Genomic DNA, 26,900 nt, shown 5'->3' on the forward strand with positions numbered 1-26,900 from the left:
ACACCATCCTCCTCACCGACTTGAAACCACCTTTAACATTACCGGCACTGCCCTCTCTTGGATTAAATCATACCTCTCTGACAGACGTCAGTTCATCTCCATCAATAACTGCAAATCCCCCACTGCTCCCCTCCCCCAAGGTGTCCCCCAAGGTTCAGTTCTTGGCCCCCTCCTCTTCATCCTTTACCTGTCCCCCCTCGGTCACTTAATCCGCCATCATGGTCTCCAATTCCACTGCTTCGCCGATGACATCCAGCTTTTCATCTCCACCAAGTCCATCTCCACCGCCACCCACTCTATCCTGACAAACTGCATCACTGAAATAAAATCCTGGCTTCAAATCAACTTCCTCAAACTTAACTGTGATAAATCTGAAATAATCATCATTGGCCCAAAAACGCTCACCAAGTCCACCCATAACTTTGCCCTCAACATCGACGGTTTCCCAGTATCCACCTCCCCTCACATCCGGAATCTTGGCATCATCTTTGCCCAAACCCTCTCCTTCGACAAATACACTAAACAGATCACAAAGTCAGCCTTCTTTCACCTGAAAAACATCGCCCGTCTCCGTCCATCCCTCTCCTCCGTGGCTGCAGAAACCCTCATCCACGCCTTCATCACTTCCCGTCTGGACTACTGCAATAGCCTCCTTTATGGTTCACCCTCAACAATCACCAATAAACTCCAATACATTCAGAACTCCGCTGCCCGTCTACTCACCCATTCCCGGACCCGTGACCACATCACCCCCGTCCTTTACAAGCTTCACTGGCTCCCCATCTCCCAGAGAATCCAGTACAAAATCCTCCTCTTGACCTACAAAGCCCTCCATAACCTGGCCCCATCCTACCTGGCTGACCTCCTCTCCAGACACACTCCCACCCGCAACCTCCGCTCTGCTGGTACCAACCTCCTGACCCCCCCCCCCCATCCGGACCAAATTTAGATCCTGGGGGGACAGGGCCTTCTCCATCGCTGCTCCCACCCTCTGGAACTCGCTACCTCACACCATCAGAGACTCCTCCTCACTCACCACATTCAAAACATCACTCAAGACCCACCTGTTCAACACTGCAATCAACATTCAACCCACAGCATTCAACATTTAACCAACAGCATCTAACCCCTGACTATCTCCTCTCCTTCTCCCTCCTTTGTGCTTTGAATATTTCCCTAATGATTCTTCTTTTTTTGCAATTGTTTTTATGTTTTGCTATGCATTATGTTTTGCACTCTGTCAAAGCGTCTTTGGGCTTCCTGAAAAGCGCTATATAAAATAAATGCATTATTATTATTATTATTAATTTGGTGGACACCAAGCGTTATGCACGAATCGCTTATTTTGCCACGCATTGCACATTTCAAGGAATTTTACAAAATGTAAAAAATAACACCAGGAGGCATACTAGACATCAAACATTCCATTTAATTACAATTTTAATCATCAATGCATATTTTTTATTTAAAGACAATGAAATAAAAATTGACGTCGTGAGAATGTAACATTTTATTTCGAAAATATGACATTTTTGTCTTGTTTACTCAACCATCGCACATCTAAGTGCATGATATAATGTGAAAATCTGGTTTTTGCAGGTCCGCAAGACTATTTGCTACAACATAAAACCATAGGTGTCTTTTCATTCACTTTATTTTTTTTAATTGAGGGCATTTTATTTAATCTGTGTAAAAGTGTACCTCGTATTGTAGCCATGCATATATATATATATATATATATATATATATATATATATATATATATATATATATATATATATATATATATATATATATATATATATATATATATATATACTGTATACAGTATATATATATATATATATATATATATATATATATATATATATATATATATATATATATATATATATATATATATATTATATATAATGGTGTTTTTTCATAGTTATGAATAGGCCAGGTCATGGAAGATGTAACCCTCCCGCGTTTTATTTGATGTGACTGTGGAATGACATTTGGATGGCAGATTGCATGGTGAGCATCACATTTGGTCGAATGTTTTAATTTTATCTGCCATTTATGAAAAGGTTATTCTTCCCATGTCTGTGATTCATTGTGGACGCTTCTGTTGTGTCCATAATTTGTTGCGAGTCACACATTGACACGAGCACCGTCACATGGCTCCAAAGATCGTGCGTATCGGATAGTTGTTGCTCCACCCACAATGCATTGTGAGTCACACAAGTCTACATGGACGTATTGGACAGTCGTTGTTCATCCTACAATGCATTGTGAATGACACAAAAGTTCGTGCATATCGGACGGTGGTGGCCACGTGCACAATGCAAGGTGAGTCACACAAGCCTCCATTGATCGTGGTTGTCGGACAACCGTGGGCCCACCCACAATACCTTCAGAGTCATATAGGGCCTTGTGTAATTGTGTTCAACTTTCTGGGACAAAGCGATCACGATGTCTGAGTTTTCCAGCAATGTGGATATACAGGATAAATATGCGTTGAATGTTCTGTTGTTCATGTTCTGAATGCCGAGATGGTCGAAGCCGGGGTTCATTATAACCATCTTGCCTTGTGCAGAGAGCGACTGAATGCATCTATATATATATATATTGATATATTCGCACCTTAAGTTCACTGTCAGGAAGGAGTGCCTATGAGTGTTGCACACAGTTCAGCCCTCTGTTTGCACATGCACAGTCAAAGCAAATGAAAACACCCTTTGAATCAACTCCAATTTGTCTCTTCTCACAGCAAGAATGTTTTTTAAGGAATACTTTGTGATCATTTCTTTTTTCTCTGAGGGTTGTGGTTTCTAACACTGCCAGTTTCTTTCCATTTCATATATTTTAGCTCTGAAACCTTTGCTCAACAAGCAACAACATTAATAATTCACCATGTTCTTCAATACGAAACTAATGGTTTCAATCATTCCATCATCTGCCAGCATTTTAAGCTTATTTTAGACCTTGTCATGTTTTTTTTCATTAATTTGCTATCATATCAAACATGGACAAGACATGACGGTTAATAATGATATTTGTTTCATTTTGTTTATGATGACATTCTTGTGAGATTTAAAGAGGGGGCAGTTGCTGTGTCTGTTGGTTCGGGGAACCATGTGATGGGGGGTTAATGGAAGAAGGGTGCGCATGCGCAGAAGGGAGAGGATGCCAAAATAAAGAAAGCCTCTTGAATCTCGTTCCTGTTGCTGTTTACTGAATCTATGGACACTACAACTGCTGTTGAAACCTCGATGAGAGAATCTTGGTATCGAAATGTTGACGGTTCATATACCTTTTGGATCCGTAAAAAAGTAAGGAACTTTGATAGGATCTTTTTTACGGATCGACATATTTTACGGATTTACGGATTTACACACTGGCAAAGCCGCCTACAACAGTGTTTGTCTGTCCGTATGTATGTATGTTTGTCTCTCACAAACATACACCAATCAGAGCTCGAGATCTGGTCACATCACAGGAGTGATGTAATGTAATTACGTCTGTGATGTCAATAAGGCATGCGACGGCTGACTCCACACACCGCCATTTTGATTTCTATGCAGTTCAGGCCGAACATATCGTTGACCTTGTCATATATCACAATCACCATGCTCTACCTTTACCTTTTTCATTCAGTGTGAAACAAACCAATTGTTAAAATGCCCATCAAATATCAAAAGCATAGGCGTTACGGGTCTTTCAATGACACAGGAAGTATAGGCCTTAGGCTTCATGCCTCACGCCTCACCTTCAGGCCGCTTCGGACAAATTATCCCAGGTTTCTTAATACAGTAGTATCGTTTTTATGAAAACAATAATAATAATAATAACGTTAATAATAGCAATCTTACTATAATTCACCAAATGTCCGTCCGTCTGTCTGTCTGTCCATCCGTTCGTAGGTACTGTAAAAACGGCTGAACCGATCACAACAATATTTTGGGTAGGTAATCCTGGGATCCCCTTGAGTAAAATGGGCTATATTGTTTTTCCAATTTCAGCTTTGGTCTCCAGCATTTTCAGGTTTGGACTCCGGCATAACGTTATTTTCCCGGGTGCCACACAAACGGCTGCACCGATCACTGCGCAGCTGCGCTGCACAGCTGCACCGATCGGACTCAGTGACCTCAGACAAAGACCTTTTATAAGGACTTGGGTTGAATCCCTGCTTGAGAGAATGCCAACCCCCTCCCCACCATCACGGTCGTCTCTCCAACTCACAATCCCATGAGATATGCGGAAAGGACGACCCAAAACCAATTATCTTCTTTTTGATTCGTATATGGACATCATTAAAAGTAAATAATGACCTCGGCCAAAGTTCAAACGACGTGAGTTTAATCTCCACATGAGAGATTTCCAGACAGCTATTTGGGCGGTGTATAAGCCAACAGATCGCTGTCTCTATCGATCTTGCCAAGGCCGTAACACCTATCGGCTCAAAATCCTTTTAACTGTTGACGTGGTCGTTTTTACAATGAAGGAAACACGTATGGGGAGTACATAACACATATATACATAACACATAACACATAACACATAACACATAATAGCGATTGTGAATGTGACAGCTCTGAGGCGTCTTTCGCTTCGCATCGAATTATTCATTACATTCATTCATTCATTACTAATCATTACGCTCATTCTTACGCTCATTAAACGATCATTAAACATTAAACGTTCATTAAACGATTACGAAAATAAAAACGAAAAACATTACAAAATTATGTTCACACCGTCACACCAAACACGACCGTGAACACAAACATCGTCACAACATCGTCACAAACGTTACGTTATGTAATTCAAACCGTGAACACATCGAATATTGGAGAGCCCATTGCCCAAATTTGAAACACGATGGAATAATATTTACCGATATGAACAGTTATGTGGCTTTTATTGAAATTCTACAAATACTGTTTAGATTTTGATGATTTGCGTGTGATATGATTTAACGGATGTTTATATGAATCGTTTAAAATAAAAAAAAGCCTTCAATTTCTGATATTTTGCCTTTTCATTTGGGCCTCCCAATTGCAGCCCCGCCCATAGGGCGTAGGGCGGGTACCGTTGCTAGTATAGTAAATACAAGTCAGGAGACGACGATGGTTTACGAGCGAGCGATATTCAATGACAAAGGACGGACTATAAACCGAAACAGGCCCGGACAGGCCAGGCCTGGAAATGTCAAAACGAAGGTTACTGACCTTGAAATGAGATAGAAAATAATGTATAATCAGTTATGAGGTTAGTTAGCTGCACAATACCGAAAATTGGGTGAAAAATGAAATGAAAAAAAATAAAATAATAATAATAAATAAATAAAATGGGGGGGGGGGGGGGGGAAATGAAAAATCGAGCTCCGTGGGGCTAGATACATGACATTGGCCTAACCAAATATCGAAACCCCTGTCAGATTCCACCAAACCCCTCGGAGAAGATGTAGCTTTTTTTTTCTTTTTTTTTTTTGTATACAATATCGAGGCTCGTGAAAGAGCGAACATTAATCACACAGAAAGACAAACCGACACATAAAACATATAACATAGGGAGCGGTAGACAAGATGGGGAGAGAGGGGGAAGGACACAAACACAACATTTGAGAGCAGGGACCGAGAGACATGGAGACATCGAGAGATCTGAGAGAGGGCGAGGGCTTTGGGGGGGGCGTGGGAAGGGGGCAGTGGGAGAGGTATAAAACATATGGACACTGCCAGGACTTCCAGGAAAGAAGTTGGAATTTCAAACAAGGTGGATCTGGGGTGAATTAGCGGGGGTAGAAAAGATCAAGGTTTTGGATGGGGGAAGATAAGAGATGGTGGTGAACAGCTGTTTTAAAGACCTGGAGGGAGGAGTGGGATTGAAGGGAGTGAGGGAGTTTGTTCCAGAGGCGGGAGAAAAGAGGAATGAAAGAGTGAAGGTGAGCGGAGAGCCGAGATTTCGGCAGTTTAACCATCAGAGGGTTGCTGGCAGATCTTGTGCGACCTGTAGGAATATTTGGGGGACAGAGCACAGAGAGAGCTGGGGGTGCAAGGCCGGAGAGGAGTCGGTAGAAGACAGAAAGACCACCTACCTGCCTGCGGTGAGTGAGTGAAAGGCCCTCAGAGATAGCTTCATCGCGGGAGATTCCAATAATTCTGAAAGCTTTGGTTTCAACAGCGTGAAGCCGAGCTAGGTGTGAGGCAGGAGCACCGGCCCATAGGGGAGAACAGTATTCCATTGAGCTGCGGATGAAAGCCTTGTATGTGGTGAGGAGCTCAGGTGTGCCGAGGAAGGACTTCGCACGACGGAGGATGCCCAGTCGGCGACTGGCTTTGGAGGCCAGCTTTGAAATGTGGTTTTCCCAAGAAAGATCATGGCAGATAGTGAGACCCAAAATCTTGAGCGACAGAACTTCTTGGAGAGGATTGTTGAGAAAGTAGATGGGAGGGTTGTCCAGTCGATCTTTTCGGAGAGACATAGTAAGAGTGTGAGATTTGTCAGGATTGAAAGACATGTTCCACTTGTTTGACCAGTCTGTGATTTTGTCCAGGTCTTCAGAGAGTGAGGAGGCAGCAGACTGCCGATCTGAGGGAAGAGGAATGGAGCGGCAGAGAGTGGAGTCATCAGCAAAGAGATAGAGAGGATTTTCGAGAGAGTCAGAGAGATCATTGATGAAGACCAGAAAAAGCACGGGGCCCAGAACACTGCCTTGGGGAACTCCAGCCTGAACAGGAAGAGGAGATGAGAGAAACCCATTCAGGGCCACACGTTGACGACGACTAGAGAGGAAGTCCGCCAGCCATGCGTGGAGATTTCCATGGATACCAAAGGAGGAGAGTTTGGTGAGCAGAGCGGGGTGCCAGACCGTGTCGAAGGCACGTGATATGTCGAGGGAGACAGCTCTAATTTCCTGTTTGGCATTGAGGACCTCCATCCATTGTTGAGACAGCAGAAGCAGCATGTCCAGAGTAGAGTGACCTGGTCTGAAACCAAATTGATGATCAGAGATCAAGCCATTGGAGAAGAGGAAAGATTTCATATCAGAAGCAATGATGGATTCCATGACTTTGCTGATAATTGGGAGAAGGCTGATTGGTCTGTAGTTGCTAGGATCTGTTTTTGCACCTTTTTTGTGCAAAGCGGTGATGTTGGCTGATTTCCAAGCAGATGGCAGTTGACCTTGAGCAAAAGAGAGGGTGAAGAGAACAGAGAGAGGGTGAGATAGAGCAGCAGAGCAGGATTTTAGGACCCGTGGGCTGATGCCGTCGGGTCCAGTTGCAGAATCAGAGTCGAGGGTTGACAGAAACTTTTCCACCTTGTCAGGAGGAAAGGACACGGAGTCCAGGAGCAGCAGGGTATGACTGGGTATGGTGGGTACAGAGAGGGATGGGTTTGGGACACAAGATTTAGAGGCAAACACAGAGTTGAGGCATTCAGCTTTTTCACGTGCGGAGTCAGCTGTGTAGCCGTTTGAGGTAAGGGAGGGGATGGAGGGGGAACAAACACCAGAAACGGATTTGACCAGACGCCACCAGGATTTGGAAGAGGGAGACAGATAAGAGAGTTCGGTCTTGAGAACGGAGAGATATTTTTCCTGGCTCTCCTGAGGGTGGACACACACTTGTTTCGGGCTTTGTGGAAGGAAATGAGATTTCCTTCCGTTGGATTTGCTTTCCAGGAGACGAAGGCAAGTTGTTTCTGGGCAACAGCCTCACCACAAGATTCCGTGTACCATGGACGGGAGGAAGGGTATGACAACTGAAGACGAGATGGGATAAATCTGTGCATGAGAGAGAGCAATTTACTTTGGAAGAATTCCCAGGATGAGTTGATGTCAGAGGTGGTAGAGATGGGAGACCAGTCCAGATGATTGATGGCTGCTTGAAGACCGTGCCAGTTGGCCTGAGTGAAATGCCAGACTCGTCGACGCTGAGCAGGCTCCCTGAGGATGGTCAGAGAGATGTCCACTTTAACAAGGACATGATCAGATGTTCCGATCGGAGCAGAAGAAGAGCAGCAGACATTTTCAGGGAAGTTAGTCATAACCAAGTCCGGAAGAGAAGATGTTCCGTTGACTGAGATCCGGGTCGGGAAATTGACAGATTGTGTCAGTCCCAGTGAGTCGCAGAAGTCCTTTGCTGAGGAGCCATGGCTGGTGAGAGAGGTACCCACACCCAGCCAACTGGCATGATGACAGTTGAAATCACCACATATGAGGAAGAGAGAGTTGGGATGAGTCGATAGAAGTTGGTCCATATCATCAGACAGCGAGATGTAGATGGAGTCATCACTGTTTGGTGGACGGTACAACACACATATGAACAAGAGGTGGGAGCGAAGGGGAAGCCGTAGCCAGAGGTATTCCTGGGGGTGAGGTGGAGAGAGTGCAGTGCAGGGCGAGTGAGGAAGAGAGTTTTTGATAAAGATAGCAACCCCGCCTCCAGGACGAGGCTCAGGTCTATCATACCGGAGGAGGGAGTAGCCCGGGAGAGATACTATGGAATCAGAGACATCATAAAGGAGGAATGTTTCTGTTAAGCAGATCACGTCTGGTTTGACAGAAGCAACCTGTATGGAGAGATCGGTTAAGTTTGAACGAAGGCCCCGGATGTTTGAGGTCCATACCGTTAATGAAGAGGAAGGGGAAGCATCAGATACAGAACAGGGGGGAGGAGGGGTAGGGTAAGATGTGGAAGAGGTGGAAGAGGTAGGGAGAGCTGTTGAAGGTGTGTCAGAGATTTCAGAATAGCTCGGAGAAAGGGAAGGATGGGGCGGACAAAAAGTTTGATGGTGATTGGGTGAGCCACAATGAGGTGTTATTTGAGGAGGGGGAAGAGCGAGGCAGAAGGTTGGGGGAGATGGAGGTGAGAGTTTGAAGGGGGAAGAAGCGGGGAGGACGCTTTGAGGAGGGGGAGTGAGCGGGGGGAAATTGAGAAGCAATGAGGGTGGGGAGATTTGAAGGGGAGGGGTGAGGGGGGAGTTTGGGAGGGAAGGGACAAGGGGAGGGATTTGAAAGGGATGGGATATGGGGGAGATTTGGAGGGGAGGGGTGAGGCAGGAGTCTAGGAGGGGAGGGGCGAGGGGGCGTCTTGGCGGGGAGGGGTGAGGGGGTAGTTTAGGAGGGAGGGGGCAAGGGGGGAGATTTGAAAGGGATGGGTGATGGGGAAGATTTGGAGGGGAGGGGTGATGGGGAAGATTTGGAGGGGAGGGGTTATGGGGAAGATTTGGAGGGGAGGGGTGAGATTGGATTTTTGAAAGTGTACGATTTATGGGAAACGAACATTTATTGCAAAATGAGTTTCTTGTGACCTTCGAGTTAAAAATACGTTTAAGGACGCTGGATGGAGGATGGAGTGCAGGAGAGGTTAGGGAATGTAGAACAAAGGCACTATAGGAGATGGATATTTTTTTTGGGATGAATTGATTTGGTGAGCAAGTCGAAAGCAGCCTTTTAAAGAAGAAGAAGAAAAAGGTGTTATAAAATATGACGGAATACATAACTTGAGGGGAAAGTGTAAACATTGAAGGTTAATGAGTGAAAACTATCTGGGGAAATGGGGGAGAAACACGTGGTCGAAGAACGAACGAACGAATAAGAATGAATAAACGAATGAGAACAGAGAAGGAAATGTTTTTTTTTTGTTTGTTTTTGTTTTTTTTTTGAGTTGAGATTTACACAAGGAAGTAGGCTATGGGTGAAAAGTCTGGGAATACAGAGAACGAAAGTTATTGGATCACAAACGACGGACCACTGAGAGAAAAACAAAGCCTCAAGGTTGTATAGTGCACACTGTACAAGGCCTTGCTCGCGACACGGCAAACAGACGATCAATTTATGAAAGATAAACACCGAGAAACAACCAAAGTTGCACACAATAACTTCACACACCGAAAGATAAATACAGTTTCGACAAAATACAATTGTGAACAGACTTAACTTCGAAAAACGTGGAGACCGTGTGGAGCTTCGAAAATCCCTGCCGCCGTCTCCAAGATCTCGCGAGATCTCGTAGCTTGAACTCGATTACCCCCTAAAAAGACATCTTTTTCGGGCGTGGCTCTGCCCACAATGGGCGCAATACGCCCACTCTAGGCAGGACACAACTAGATCATGATATCAACCTCCCACCCAAGTTTCACCAAGATCGGATGATATCATTGGGTAGTTATGCTGCGGACAGACAGACAGACAGACACACACACAGACAGACAGACACACATCACGATTATAGTAGTCACTTGATAACTCGTGAACCAATAATCATAACTGCAATCCCTTTGTCGTGACTGCAAACTTACTGGATTGAAGCGGTGTATGGTTGGTTCATTGTTGACTCGAAACATAGAGATCTCGATGGTATTCATAGACTACTTAACCCTGCACAGTCAACTTGGTGCGAACCAACTCATGTTTTTGAAAGGTCTTTTTCTTTTTTCCAATATGGCTGCCAGACCACGTGAGCGATGACATCATAAATTTTTATTCTCTAATGTAATTGTTGTGTAGAGCATGTTCAAGAAATTTCAAACTGATCAGATTAAGCATTGTCCCTGTCAAAGTATGACGTCATAATTAAGGCACCAATGACGTCATCGTTAACAACACATATTCCCCATATTGAGTTCTTTACAATGAGCCATGTTTCAATTTTTTCCATGAAGCGGTTTTGGAGATATGGGGGTGCAACGTTTTTCGGTTTTTCCAAGATGGCGCCTGTAACACATGACTGATGACGTCATGATTATCATTAAAATATTCTAAAGGAGGAGGTGCTCCGATGGTGAAAATTTCGTGTCCATCAGACCAACAGTCGCTGGAAAAAATTTAATAATGATTGGATGGATAAGTGTTGTATTTGTCGAATGATGACGTCATAACGAAGGCACTGATTACATCATCATTAACATTTCTTATTCCTCATGGGGAGTCGGTGACAATGAGCCAGGTCAATTTTTTCCATGGAGTGGTTTCAGAGATATAGAGGTGCGACGTTTTTCCAAGATGGCGCCTGTACCACGTGACCTATGACGTCATAATAATCAGAAAAATATTCTACAGGAGGAGGCCCTCCTATGGTGAAAAGTTCATGTCAATCGGACCAACGCTTGCCGAGAAAATGAATTTTAAAAATGCAGACACACACAGCACACGTACTTACCCGAATGCTTAACCCTGATTTTCGCTTTGCGAGCGCAGGGTAATAAACCAGTGTCTCAATGCAACCGCTTCACTTCCATGGTGACAGACAGCTTAGAGATTTAGAGTACTTCAAAATAATTTAATACCTACATTATTTGCTACCTGGTTTCCCCACCCAGGCCATACTATCCTCTTTAACTAAAGTATCAAACAAGCCCGGCTCAGCCGCTCTTTGACTTTCGGTGTTGTTTATTTAAAAAATGATCTCCGGCACCAATCTTTTTCTGTCCAGATTTCTTTGTCCCAACTGTGAAAACGTCCACATTGATCATTTGGGAATCTGCACACAATGCTGGACAGGACACCCATGAAACCGTGAACTCATTTGGCGGGAATTAAACTTGATTGTTGTAGCAACTCCAACGAATTGTTGTCCCAGTTAATGGTAAATTGAACTTGTACAATGATTGAAACCTCATATCCATCCACCTGCCCCACTTGGCAAGACGAACCTTCAAGATCGGCGGCTCAGAACCCAAATCTGTGAGTTAAGAAACATGGAAAAAAAGAAACAACAGACGTAAATGGAAAGGGAGTTTGGTAAGCATCGGACGTGATTTAAAAAAATGAGTTTATTAGACAGGGAAGTGATTGTTCTTGCGTTCACGCAGTGCCTGCACCGTGAGGCCGCAAGTTTTACCTACGGATATCGAGGCTCATGGAAGAGCTTTATAAGCATTAGACACAACCATGGCAACCGCTGTCGCTTGACCCATATATGTACATGCAAACACAGACAGACGATAGCTCTTAATCCATAGCCCTGATGATATCGTTGATACGATAGAACTTCACCACATTTCAGAACATTGGTTAAAAAACAACAGCCCTTTCTTTGGCTGTTTCACCTACACAGGAAGAGGGACAGGTAGAAGAATTTGCTTTTACACTAAGCAAGTGAATCTGGAGACACATGCAGTCTGGAGACCTAAAATGGTGACACGGGAAATGATGTAATCTGGGAGTAACCTGGAAGTACTATTTTAACTGGTCCTTTCAAATCAGGTGACTCCGACTAGACAAATACTCGGCCTTGACCAGATCATAACCTCGAACCTCAGTGGTAATCCAACTTGTTCTTCTTTCATAAATATCACACGGCTGCGAATATATTCATTGGCTGAGAGCGTCTCTGTGTGGCTGATGTAATGCCTCCTGTATATTATGGCAGAAATTTGGAATTTGGACATGATGCCGACGACAGCACACGTACTCTCCATGGAGGACGACCTGGGATCTTTAACGGCCACCATCTTATGCTGGCAAACGGGTCGCCCGGTTTAACGTCCACCTGAGCGACGACACATATAATGATGGATCACCCTTCCTGCGAGACACCAGAATGACAGTTTGTAGCTGTGCTGACATTCAAACCCAGGGTAGACAGTTCAAGGCGAGTGTACGTAAACCTCGAAGCAATCTTTCCAGCCCATACAAATTGGAAGTTTTTGCAATTGGAAGCCATACAAATTGGAAATCTGTCTTTTACACCATGTTATCGCATTCTACAAGCATGCCCACTTCCACGTACTTTCCCAGTTACATCATTTACCATGCCATTGGCACCTGGCAAGGGGACTGAAAGGTTTTAGGAAGAACCAAAAATAACCAATAAATATTAAAAAGTATTATCTTTTTGGCAGCATTATGGGTCTACACTGTCATCTGAGAAGGAGTTTCGGCTTGATCGTCGCTACTGCTTCGCAGGGATGACCACGACTGGTGCCCCCTCTTGGGGCCGCCACACAAGCACCTGAGCATCGTTGGCGTTCGGTCGACCCAGGGCGTTAGGCGGGATAGGTTCGTTGGTGGCTATGATCTGCGGCTGTTCTTGTGTCGACGGTCCGACCAGTCGCGTCCTTTGTCCGAGCGGACATTGCGGTTCCACATTGATGCGCAGACGGATGTGCCAGCGCACCGTGCGCAGTACGTGCCGCTCTTGCGTGCCCACGTTCTGTGCCACAAGCCACGTAGTGAACGACTGGTCACGACTTACACGGGTCAGTTGTGCCTCCGCAACTCCCGCCATCATCGATTCCACGTTCTCCATCATCAGTTCGTCGACCTCGCCGCTGCTATTGGTGATTGGGACTGCCCACGTTACGCTGGGGTAAAAGTTGTCATTCATGGAAATCGTGACACGCATGGGAGAGCGGCGCATGCGCCGTCCAGTCTCGGCCCGTTGAACCGTGGCCATTTCTGTGGTGTTGCCGTACCACGGGTAGCAGACTCCATCCGAATCGGAGAGGGCGGTAACTAGCCCATCACGAAGGGGTGGGAGTTCCCAGCTTGAGCTGCATCAGATGGAGGAAGTCGATGATTGAGGTACAGGGAACGTTTGAGGTGAAGCAGTAACATGGTTGGAGGAAGGATTGGGAGAGAGAATGGGAAAAATGAGAGACAATTAACATAGGGAGTAAGACAGAGATAACACAAAACAAGTCATATTCCACGAAAAGCTTCAGCAACTGAAGAACGCTTTGGGAAGAACGACAAAAGTAAACTACTGAAGCCTCAGCAACATTCAAATCATCCCAACCTTCCTCTTCATGAAAGGTTAATATTCACAGAGAATGTTGGAGCTTCCACATTAGTACCACAGGCCAAATTGCCCATTTGCCAATGAGTTATTCTTTGGTTGTCACCACTTAAAGGGGAACCCCAATGATTGTTTTTCCCTGTAAACCATTCAAAATCATTAATCATGGTCTTATTTGAAGGGAAATTTTTTTGATTCCTTTTTGCTAATCACAAAGTGTCCCGAAAAAATATTCCAGAATGTGGATTTTAGATTTCGCCAGTGACGTCACGTGATTAACTCACCTTGATCCAAGTGGCGGCTTTACATTGAGAACAGTGTATTTCAAGCTCGGATTCCGATACCGATTCCACCATCATTCGCAACTCTGAAGGTTGTCAGTATGTTGAAACTAAACAGTGGAGACAAATTTTTGCAGAAACTATTGGGGACAAAATTAGTGATGGAAACGTTTTTGGGGAAATTGTGGAGCCGTATCGTTTTGAGCCTTATGCGAGCGATTCAGACGAAGATGGTGTTCGTGAAGATGGCAGTCTTAGTAGTGCAGATGAAAACACCGGTCGCATGTTCACAACAGATTGGTAGGTTTTATTTTTCTGTTCAATTGACTGTTATTCAGGGACCTTGTGCAGTATTAATTGATAAATCAGTTATATTACTCCAGCCGAAATACGGCACGACACAGCATGGACACGACACAGAGATGACACAGCTTGGACACCACCCACGTACAATCGGACACTGCTCAGGCACACTCAGACACCGTCGACCAAATGGGCGACGAATGCTGGGGCCCACTGTAGCAGGCTGACCTGGTGTCCTGTTTCATACTTTCCCGGGACGCCAGTTATGTCTGTGGCCGTGCTGTGCCAAGTCCCACCGTCGTGTCCGTGCCTGTGCCATGCTGTGTTGTGCCATGTCTATGTCCCCTCCCAGTGGAGAAGGGAGGGAAGGGTGGTGGTGACATGAGATCGGTCATCGGCAGACCAACTCGTTTGAGTCATTACTCAAATTGCCCATGTTGATATGCTTGCTGGTGGTTCGGTGGAGATGGTGTTACAGTTTCAAGCGATGGCTGTTTCTTCCACCTAATCATGGGGATGGCATCCTATCTCAATCATGGCGGATAACCACAAGATATAGCCATCTCTGCTTTTTCATAACAGTTCTCTGTAAAACGTTTCGAGCACAAAAGCAAACATTTCATAGGCCTGATCCACACTCGGGTTTTTCGAACAAACCTCGTTCAATTTCTAGCAACCATCTCGGTTTGTGTTACTACGACCAGCAAGGACGCATCAACCCGGAATATTTGTCAAAAATATGACAATCGCCATTAGAGTTCAATCGTACCGTGATGTAACTTATAAATAAATATGAAAGTGGTAGTTGACTTCCTGGTGTGACGTCATGGCTATTCATGAAGAAGAAGAATATTTCGACTTTTAATTGCAAAATGACCCACTTTATAAATCAGAAATTGGTAAAAGACACATCATATCTATTTTGTATGGTATCAGGGAATATTTTAGCATTGAGATGGTCTCAGCATTTGGGTTCCCCTTTAACCTTCCCATTAGAGCCAGCGCCAAGAGCTGGGCATACATGGGGAAGTCAAAACATTCTACGAACGAGATGTTTACAACTATCCAAGAAACGCCATTTGTATTTTTCAATCTACAGGTATGATAAGTAATAAAATTTTTGCGAATTATTTATAATAATCATCATACTAAAATACGCAATTTGGTGTCCGTCTGTCTGTCTGATTTTTTGACCGCAATACATTCGGTCATTACTTATCCAATCTTAACCAAACTTGACAGGAGTACTAAAAATCACAAGATGGAGGCTTTATCAACTTAATTCCCCCCCCCCCCAATGGGGGTTTCCCCCCCCAGGTGGTTGAATTTTTCTAAGGCCGCTTCTAATAACTAAAGTAATAACAAATCGAATGATAATAGCTTAAAATTAATGTTATTACAAATCAATATTAATACCAATATTATCCTCTCCCCCTCCCCAAGGGGGTTCCTCCTTGGGCAAATGCCGTATTAATTTGTATAAATAGCTTATCTGCTATTTTTGTGGGAGTAACGGCCCCTACCAGAAGATAAAATATTATAAACCACAAACACATATAATTACCTTTTGAAACAGTTGCTACTGATGTTTAAAATGAAACTGAAAGGGAGGAATTCCTGGGTGTGTTCAGTCACAGGTCACAGACATTATAATGTTATGTTAAGGTGTATGAATCACTTATAGTGCCGTTTTTACAAGGATGCTATCCCTCCTTCCAAGGGGTTTCAATCCCTCCCTGGTTTCAATCCCACAATCCCCCTGCTGACACCCGCGATATTACCTCCCTCACCCACCCTGTTGACACCCGTGATATTGCCTCCCCCACCCCCCCCCCTGCTGACACATGCGATATTACTTCCCTCACCCACACTGCTGACACCCGTGATATTGCCTCCCACACCCCCCCCCCCCCGCTGACACCCGCGATATTGTCTCCACCACCCCTCCATGCAGACACCCACATTACTGCCTCTCCCACCCCCCCCCCCCTGCTGACACCCACGATATTGCCTCCCCCACCCTCCCTGCTGACACCCACGATATTGCCTCCCCCACCCCCCCTACTGACACCCACGATATTGCCCCCCCCCGCTGTCACCCACGATATTGCCTTCACCACCCCCCCTGCTGACACACACGATATTGCCTTCCCCACTCCCCATCACCCCCCCCCCCCCTGCTGACACCCTCATGGGGAAGGAAATTTTATTATCGGGAAGTTGGAATGGTGAGGCATGTTCTGATCTTTTCAATGACCTGTTCCAACATAAGTAATAGTAATATTAATTTTAGCAATAATAATAATAGTAATAATAATAATAGTAAGGATAATAACATGACCCCCTGGTGCTCTCGAAATGAGCGGGTGTCCCAGTATGTTAAAACTAGAGGGGCGGAAGAGCACATACATGCCTCCACCAAGATAAACAGTTTACATTTTGTATCCCACTGATGGGCACTTTTCTTCTTGTTTATGTCTGCCCTTCATTTATCTAATAAATTCTGTTTTCCCCACTTGGACGTTGGTTCGGATTGGAATTGGTCATCAATGACCTGGGTCAGACCAAGCCCATTATAAAATTGGTGTTAAAAGCCCTCGTTAGGAGGTTTTAAAACCTTTTTTCCGCTGTTACCCCTTGAGCTATTCAGCAAAACCGTAATTACCCTTTAAAAACAAACATGGCAATGTGAAAAAAAGCAAATTAGAAAGGAAAAACAAAATCCGATTTTATTACAATCATTTTGCAAAATATTTTGTCATTCATTGGTAACTGAAAATAAACATTAACTTAGATTCTTCGGAAAAAAATGATAAAAATTAAGTCTTAGGAAGAAAATGTCTCTGGAAAAAATAAAGATGAATAATCCTTATGCCCTGTGTGCGTCATGAGCCCTTTCTGATGTAAGTTAAAACACGTGACCAGCAATTCTTCACAGATCAGTGTGATGGGTCCAATTGCTTCTTCTTCCTCAGCTTTAAGATGCTCGGCTTTATCGCAGCTATAGCGTATCGCCTGTTATTGGCAAGATACAATCTATTTCTTTCCTTGGTTTGAATATTGATATTTGCCCCCACACCCCGGCCACCCCCCAATAAAAAAGATGCCAATTTAATTACTTCCAGGTTAAATACGTCTGCCTTAGGTGGACGAACCGGCTGTCGGCAACATATCTCGTTGTTTCTGTATGTAGGAAGCCGAAGTAAAGATCAGTTTCGCCCACAAGGACCATCCGTCGGTGACACACACACACACACACACACACACACACACACACACACACACACACACACACACACACACACACACACACACACACACACACACACACACACACACACACACACACACACACACACACACACACACACACACTACCAATACCCTCCGCATGGGTGGAGTTTGCGCATTACTTGCTGAAAAAAAAGTCTCGTCTGTATATAAAATATCATGACAATGAGTATGAGTGGATCAATCAAAGTAAAATAAGTGTGTGTATATATATGTGTGGGTATATAAGTGTGTGTGTGTGTGTGTGTGCGCGCGCGTGTGTGTGTGTGTGTGTGTGTGTGTGTGTGTGTGTGTGTGTGTGTGTGTATATATATATGTATGTATGTATGTATGAGTTTGTGTGTAGAGGATGGATGGATGATGACGATGATGATGATAACATTGCCATTAGGATCAACTACATTTGTCTTAAAATTACGGTAGACATTTGTATAAGTAAACCTTTTGTTAGATTAAATCTTTTCTGAATAAAAAACACATTTATACAGAAAACGAAAACAAAACAGCTCAAGTTTCCATCATGATCTATCATTCTGGTGGAATCCTTTGAAAATGCAACATTATCCTAAGAATGATTGAAACCCATCATGCATTTTGCAGCAGGCGGAGCAGGAGCATAACGTTCTGGGTACACACACACACACACACACACACACACACACACACACACACACACACACACACACACACACACACACACACACACACACACACACACACACACACCCCAGGACCTCCCTTCTCTCTGGGCACACTTTAAGCCATCTCTGGACACACCCCAATTTTTCATTAAAATAATGTTTTTCTCTGAGCATTGGGTGATATAATCTTTGACCAAGTTAAAAAAAAACACCTAATAACGTATTTAATAAATGCAGGATATTTATATTGGAGATTCTGCTTTAAGACCAGGTTATCGTGTTTGCAATCCCAGGGAGTGGTTGCAGATCTTGGACTATAAACAAAATTACACACCCAGGTGTTCACATGCCACGTGTGAAGGCCGACTTCCGCAACAAATGGCTAACGAACAGCATGACGATAAATACGAGCATGTGAAATGTAACATCCCAGACCGATCAGATCTGGTGATTCTCGGTTTTTGAAGTTCGACTTTGCTTTCTATTTGATGCAAACATTGACAAAAGTACACACTTTGGAACTTGTGATTTGAGCGATGCGTAATATCCATCACTCGTATTAATGGCTGGTTCCATTTCCACTCCTCCCAAAGAGCGAAACGGTTGCTTCGAGGAGTCTGATAAGATACCGCAGGAGTCTCATACGCTTCTAGCCTGACCTCTATGGAGTATCACGTCTGTAATGATACACAATCGGTATCTCACATTCACCACCAAACTTAAGGTCGTGTCTGCCATTGTGGTCAAGCCACACGTACCATCGAAAATCCACTACGTGACGTGTGGCACAAAATACGCTGAGACATCTTTTTCAGATAAAGTGTTATTATCGTTGCCAAAGGAAAGGGTATTGCATTTTGGTCCATTTGTCTGTCTGTCTGTTTGTCTATCTGTCTGTCTGTCTGTCTGCACATAACTTGAATGGGTGTATTAATTACCTTAGATCCTTATACATATTACCTGTAGACACCTTGACACCCTTTAAAACCCTAAGACCCTTAAAACACCAAAGACCCTTTAATACCCCAAAGACCCTTAAGAAACAAACATAAGACCCTTTAAGACCACTAAGATGCTTGAGACCCCCAAGACCCTTTCGATTCCTGAGACACTTCAGACCCTATAGACCCCATTAGACCGTTTTAGAACCCCAAGACGCCTTAGACTCCTTTCTACCTTTTTAGACCTTTAGACCTTCACAACTTCCATATTTTTAAATACCCTTTAGACTCATTTGACCTTTAGACCATTTTTAGACGTTTTAAGACCCTTTATTATACTCCTTTCGATAATTCTACCCATTTAAACCTTAAATTAAACCCTTTAGACTCCTTTGACCTTTAGACCATTTTTAGACATTTTAAGACCCATTAGACTCCTTTAGATACTTCTACCCATTTAAACCTTAAATTAAACCCTTTAGACTCCTTTGACCTTCAGACTATTTTTAGACATTTTAAGACCCATTAGACTCCTTTTGATAATTCTGACCATTTAAACCTCAAATTAAACCCTTTTGACCCCTTCCCCCTTTTAAGAGCTTTTATACACTTTAGATCATTTCAACCCTTTAGACCCATTTACATCTTTCAACCTTTAGACCATTTCGCCTTTACAATTTTTCCAGACCTTTGACCTTTACACCTTTTACAACTAGATAATTTAGACCTTTCATTTGCAATCAACGACCTTTCATTTAGAACATCCTTCCATTTCTTTGCCACACAAATCAAGTCGGTGAGGGAGGGTCTGCAATCTCTCTCTGATCGCTATTTCTAGTTTGTATCTGGTTTTGTTTTGGAATACACTGCAATGGTTAGTTTGTGCAATATTAACACTCATCTCGGGTTGCATCATCTAATACATAAGGTTTCACTGTAACGTCAATGTCTCCTTCAAATGTGATTGGCTAACTGCCTTTCATTTGTGACCGAAAACAATGCCTTTTCGGCTTTCCCTTTGCAGTGCAGTTTCCACAAACCACTTGCATCCAGCTGCTGCCCCACAAGGTAACAGGCTGGATCTCATCCTGATTATGCTTTGCATGGAACACCTGCCCTATAAAGATCAAGTTGCAGGAGTCATCCACCATTTTAAAGGTAATGTAGATGTAACGATTCTGCGACTGAAGACAAACTCTAAACATATAGGGACATAGTTTGAAGCCTGGCCGGTATACATGTAGTACGCATCCAATAATTGCAAAATGTTTGCCGCCCCAATCAACCCATAGGACCCTACCCAGGTGCACGTAAAGTCCGATTAAGTTTCACAACGTCGGAACACGACTGGTCCCAGGGACCGACGGATGTAGTTTTGGGCTTTGGGGAAAAAACGATGTTCATCTTTGAGTTGTCGTATCAAGTGAGAGTTCATATCATGTGTTGATGGTAAATTAATGATGGTGGGAGAGAAGGATCAGGAAGAGGTGGATGAAAAAAAGGTGGGGTCAGGTGAGTTTTTGTGTGATTAAAAGAATTGTAAAAATCCAGGAAAAAAAGCACTTTATGGTTGGAAACATCCGATTACAGTTTGTGCCAATTCCACATAAATGTCAATTTCCTTTGCCCTTCCAACAGTCATGGCCAAGCAACCTCAACAAAATTTTCGCTCGGGTGCACTTTCTACTATTACTGGGCTCTAATGCCTTGAGTGAAGCTGCAGTTGAATTGCGTCCATCACTGGCCCGTCCCTGAAGCCATCCCTTTGGATTGGGAGTGCGGCGGCGTACTAAATTAGCAAGGTGCCTTTGCTTTTCAACACGTCCCACTCTTTCCTAAAGCCTGCTAATTCAAAGGTTACTTCTCTTGCTTTCTAAAGAGATGGGCCTACCCTGAGTATTAGCACATACATCCAGCATGGCTGCCTCCTCTCTCCTCTCAATCAATCAGGTCATTCTTTGGGAATGCCACCGGAAAAGTGTAACCCAGTGCTATCTGCCGCATGGTTGGGTTGTCGGCGACTAACTGGCTTTGCTACTGGGGCGGGTGACTGAGACACCCCGCCAGAACTAAAAACAATACCTGACAAAGGGTGGATGAGCTCCCTTCGGTTATCCAGCGCGTAGATGGTGTCTCCTTAAAAAAAACACCCAATGGGGTAGGAAAATTTATTTTTCAGCCTGGCCTAGTTACCGCCTCCTGCACAGCGGTCCTGTGAAGAGGTTTCCTCGTTTCTGGACTCGGTGAAGCTTTCGCCAGTTTTTCCTCTTCTTCTTTTTCTTTGTAGCCCTTTACAAATCAGTGGCTCTCGGCCTTCTTTAGGGCACTCTTAAAAAAAAGAATCACTTGCAGTGGCGCTGCGAAAGAACTCCAAAGTGTCACTTCTTGCCTGTGACATCAACGCTTCCTCAAATAATCTTCTGCTGAGAAAACACCTCGTTTGACTTCATGTCGTTGTGATGGGTTAATTATGGCTTCGTGAAGACTACTCTCATCCAATACGGTAAGCCGATTCATCAATCAGTGAACATGAAAGGAAGACTTCAGACTCAGAGACCCTCCAAACTGGTCTTACAGCCAGGAAACTCGCCAAAGTTTCCACTCCTGCCATAAATGATCCCCTGCCCGATTCCACCACTCTGTCTGTAATAGATCATTATTGGCAGCAAACGACAAGCCCCAAAAGCAATTCTCTGTGCTGTTTAGTTAACTCGGACCCAGCCAGGTGGATATGTTTGCATTTCGACCTATAACAGGATATATTTCAGAATAATGTAAAGTGTGAAAGAACAAAGGATTTTTTTCCCCCAAAACCCGTGCACAAACAAAAGGATTTGATTTCAAAGGATCTCGATGTTCCGAGTGGTATAATAGATTCATAGGTCGTTGTCCAGACAAGCACATGTGTTGATCGTAGACCTACGTGGCACGTGTCCTATCCCAATTGAAAGCTTGCCTTACCTAAGCTTCACTTTAGTCTGTAGGGAGTGTAAGTGAATAGCCGATGGAGGGAATTGAGAGAATGCGGAGGTGCCCGTGAGTGAAAGAGGTGGCTCGGATCTCAGGGCCACCTGATACCCACACACAGGTAACCTTGGATTCGGTATAATAATGTAATTATTTACTGTAACCCATGGTGCCGTCTTGGGTGTTATCGTAAAAACCGCAGACACGATGACGCAGATTCAGAGCACCAAGGGGTTTTCCATTTGGCAGCACCTCCATGGCCTGAGAGGTCTCATGGTAATTTGGCGAATGTCTGTGTAGTGTGAGCTATCTTTACATGCTGTGATTGTTGAGGAGAGGAGTTATATTAAGTTCATACAAACAGTGACATTTTGGAATCTAAACAAAGGAGCTTTTACTCCCTTTCACTATATGGATTAAGTACAAGTGTCAACCAGACCGAAGGTGGCAGGCCTACAACAGCTATGGCTTTTCAGACCAAATGACCACGGGGCGGAAGGTCACAGGGATTTTGAGGTCCTTTTGATGGACAAGACTCGGAGAGCATGGGACTAAAGACTATCCCATGAAAACATATGAAGGCGATTATCAAAACATTAACAATCATGTGCATTGTCGAGCTTGTGGAATAACAATGGTGTGATGTTAACAAGTATCGTCTGATTCTCGTCCCTCCCGGTGAGACCTGCAGAAGGTGACCAAGTTAAGGGGTGATAAATGATATATGTGGGATTAGAGGGGTGTAGGAGTGATTGAGGGAAGGTGAGCAAGTTTAGTGGTGATATATGATATATGTGGGAGTGGGGGGGGGGGGGGGTGTAGTAGTGATTGAGGGAAGGTGAGCATGTTTAGGGGTGATATATGATATATGTGGGAGGAGGGGGGGGGGGGGTAGAAGTGATTGAGGGAAGGTGAGCATGTTTAGGGGTGATATATGATATCTGTGGGAGTAGGGGGTGTAGGAGTGATTGAGGGAAGGTGAGCATGTTTAGGGGTGATATATGATATATGTAGGATCAGGGGGGTGTAGGAGTGATTGAGGGAAGGTGAGCATGTTTAGGGGTGATATATGATATATGTAGGATCAGGGGGGTGTAGGAGTGATTGAGGGAAGGTGAGCATGTTAAGGGGGTGATAAATGATATATGTGGGATTAGGGGGGGTGTAGGAGTGATTGAGGAAAGGTGAGCATGTTTAGGGGTGATATATGATATATGTGGGATTATGGGGGGGTGTAGGAGTGATTGAGGGAAGGTGAGCATGTTTAGGGGTGATATATGATATATGTAGGATCAGGGGGGTGTAGGAGTGATTGAGGGAAGGTGAGCATGTTTAGGGGTGATATATGATATATGTAGGATCAGGGGGGTGTAGGAGTGATTGAGGGAAGGTGAGCATGTTAAGGGGGTGATAAATGATATATGTGGGATTAGGGGGGGTGTAGGAGTGATTGAGGGAAGGTGAGCATGTTTAGGGGGTGATAAATGATATATGTGGGATTAGGGGGGGTGTAGGAGTGATTGAGGAAAGGTGAGCATGTTTCGGGGTGATATATGATATATGTGGGAGTAGGGGGATGTAGGAGTGATTGAGGGAAGGCGAGCATGTTTAGGGGTGATATATGATATATGTGGGATGTGGGAGTCGGGGGATGTAGGAGTGATTGAGGGAAGGTGAGCATGTTTAGGGGTGATATATTATATATGTGGGATTAGGGGAGTGTAGGAGTGATTGACGGAAGGTGAGCATGTTTAGGGGTGATATATGATATATGTGGGATTAGGGGGGTGTAGGAGTGATTGAGGGAAGGTGAGCATGTTTAGGGGTGATAAATGATATATGTGGGGTTAGGGGGGTGTACGAGTGATTGAGGAAAGGTGAGCATGTTTAGGGGTGATATATGATATATGTCGGATTAGGGGGGTGTAGGAGTGATTGAGGGAAGGTGAGAATGTTTAGGGGTGATATATGATATATGTAGGATTAGGGGGGTGTCGGAGTGATTGAGGGAAGGTGAGCATATGTTTCGGGGTGATTTTTTTTTTTTTTTTTTTGTATACTGAATCGAGGCTCGTGAAAGAGCTAACATTTATTTCACAAACAAATCAACCAGACAAACAAAATATATAAAAAGAGGGAGCGAAAGACAAGATGGGGAGAGAAGGGGAAGCACACAAACACAACATTTGAGAGCAGGGAGAAGTGTGGGAGGGAGAGGGCTTGGGGGGAGGAGGCGTGGGAAGGGGGGGGAAATGAAGGGGGGGGGGATATTTGATATATGTAGGATTAGGGGGGTGTAGGAGTGATTGAGGGAAGGTGAGCATGTTTAGGGGTGATATTTGATACATGTGGGATTGGGGGGGTGTAGGAGTGATTGGGGGAAGGTGAGCATGTTTAGGGGTGACGAGTGATAATGAGAAAAGAAAGGGGTAATCTTTGCCTGACTGTTGTCATTACCACTCCCCAGTAAATGGTTGTTGATAAACTGATTGATTTAATCCTTATTAAAATGGTGGTGTAGTGCAGCATTGATGTGCCAAATGGCCTCCTGCGTCTAATTTCCTTGTGTATAGTAGGGAGAGGAAAGAGTTGAGGAAGCGTGGAGGGAGGAGGAGAAAGAGGGTGAGTGAGAGGAAGAGAATGTAGATGAGGTGAGGAGAAAATGGGGGTTGGAGAGGTTAAGTGGAAGTGGTAACCTGAAAAGTGGTGGGGTGGGAGAGGTTAAGTCTGGGGTGAGGACGGTGAATTATGCATGGCAGGGAGGATGGTAAACCATGGTAGGGTGGTAGTAAACGGTAGGGTAGTAAAGCATGGAAGAATGCTAAACCATGGTACGGTGCTAGACCATCGTAGAGTGGTAAACCATGGTAGAGTAGTAAAGCATGTTAGCATGATAAAGCATGGTAGCGTTGTAAAACATGGTAGCGTAGCAGTAAAGCATGATAAAGTAGGAGTAAACCATGGTGGAGTGGTAAAGCATGGTATAGTAAAGCATGGTAGTGTTGTAAATCATGGTAGCGTAGTAAACCATGGTAAAGTGGTAAACCATGGTATAGTAAACCATGGTAGGGTGGTAAACCATGGTAGGGTAGTAAACCATGGTAAAGTGCTAAACCATGGTAGAGTAGTAAACCATGGTAAAGTCGTAAACCATGGTAGCATAGTAAACCATGGTAGCGTGGTAAACCATGGTAAAGTCGTAAACCATGGTAGCATAGTAAACTATGGTAGCGTGGTAAACCATGGTAGAGTAGTAAACCATGGTAAAGTCGTAAACCATGGTAGCGTGGTAAACCATGGTAGAGTGGTAAACCACGGTAAAGTAGTAAAGCATGGTGGTGTGGTAACTGGTAAACCATGGTATGATGGGGATAAGGTGAGGATGGGTAGTTGTTAAGCAGCAGTTGGTGCTCTCTGCATCCGAAAGCGCTCTCTGCTGTTCGGTTCTTTGTCATTTTTATAACTTTACATCATTCCGTCCCTTTACGTGTAAATTATCCGAACCGTTCTTAGTTCTTTGCTCTAAGCCCCACGGATCGGGTCGTGTTTTGATTTAAGTGTTGTTCGCCGTCCGGGTCGTGCGGACCCTTAGTCACCGTCCGGTCTCACCGATCGATGGGTGTGTCCGCGGGTCTCGGTTACGACTCGCACTCGCAATTATAAATCCACGAACCGAGGCTCTAACGAACACACAAAAGTCCTTCCGGTGTGCACATTTGACTTTGGACACGCGAGGCTCGGTACAGACCCATCCGCACTGTGTCCTTGCACCTTTTTCCTCCGGATACCCACACTCCGAGATCGCCGTACACGTTGTAGAACTCCATGTGGTTGCACGCTTGCACGAAGCCCACGACCCAGGTGTGTCCTGGAGAGAGCGCGGGCAACAGGACCCGGGCGGACGCCTTGAAGTACGGCGTGCGGTACCGGAGCACGATGGGCGACGACTCCTCGATGACCGTCGGTCCGGGTTCGATGGACGCCAGGAATTCCTCGACCACGATCTGGTCTCTCCGAAAGCGACGCGGTTTGCACATCAGGCTGTGCAGGCAGCCCATGGCGCGGCGTCTCACCGGAGACCCGGGTGTGCGCCGCGCATCCTTTCCGATTTCGCGCCACGGAACCCCCTCCACCACCCGCGCCCCCCGACTACCCGGCACCGCCGGGGTGCTCCGACGAGGGGCGTCTGGCCGCCGAGAAACTCCCGGTTGTTGTAGTGTCGCGGTCGAGCATCCCGTTCACGGAAGATCCGCGCCGTGCAGCTGGCAGCGCGTTCCCCCTCCCCTACGAGGGACGAAGGGGTGGGGTCGTGGGGAATTGCCCCTCCGCGAGGGGAAGGAGGGACGGGGGCATCCGCAGCCCTCGAGAGCCCGGTGATTGGCGTCAGAGGCGGAGGTCGTTAGCGCGGCGTGTGCATCGCATCACGTGTGAGCGACCGACGGCGCACTGTACGAGAGTCGCGCGCAGCACGGTGACACCGACACGCACGGAAATTGCAATGCGATCGTGGTCTCGTGCGCACGCACGTGCTCGCTCGCGATGGTTAAATCAAATGGCATCGCGCGACGGCGGTAGTCAAACGGCCCGTGGCGCGCAATGTGTGTCACGTGCACGGCGCACGTGCTTCGTCGTGCTGCTAAACCCGGGGTCCTCGCACTGCGGCACGGCCCCGCGGGGATGCGCGTCCCCTTCGCCGCCGAGCACGTGACATTGTCTGATCGCGGCACCGACAGAAGCAGAAACTTT

The 26,900-nt window shown here is 45.1% G+C and overlaps 1 protein-coding gene across 1 annotated transcript; it reads right to left on the reverse strand.

The window, feature by feature from the left end:
• Positions 1–11,744: 11,744 nt before the first annotated feature.
• Positions 11,745–26,391, reverse strand: LOC137432819 (protein FAM78B). Its single transcript, XM_068125053.2, has 2 exons — positions 25,926–26,391; positions 11,745–13,485 (listed from the first exon to the last, which is right to left on the reverse strand). The coding sequence occupies exons 1-2, from the start codon at positions 26,210–26,212 to the stop codon at positions 12,885–12,887; spliced, it is 888 nt and encodes a 295-aa protein (XP_067981154.2). The 5' UTR covers positions 26,213–26,391; the 3' UTR covers positions 11,745–12,884.
• Between the last annotated feature and the right edge of the window lie 509 nt (positions 26,392–26,900).

Source organism: Myxine glutinosa, chromosome 8 (genome assembly GCF_964187855.1).
Source record: "Myxine glutinosa chromosome 8, kmMyxGlut1.1, whole genome shotgun sequence".
In the NCBI taxonomy this organism is placed as follows: Eukaryota; Metazoa; Chordata; class Myxini; order Myxiniformes; family Myxinidae; genus Myxine; species Myxine glutinosa.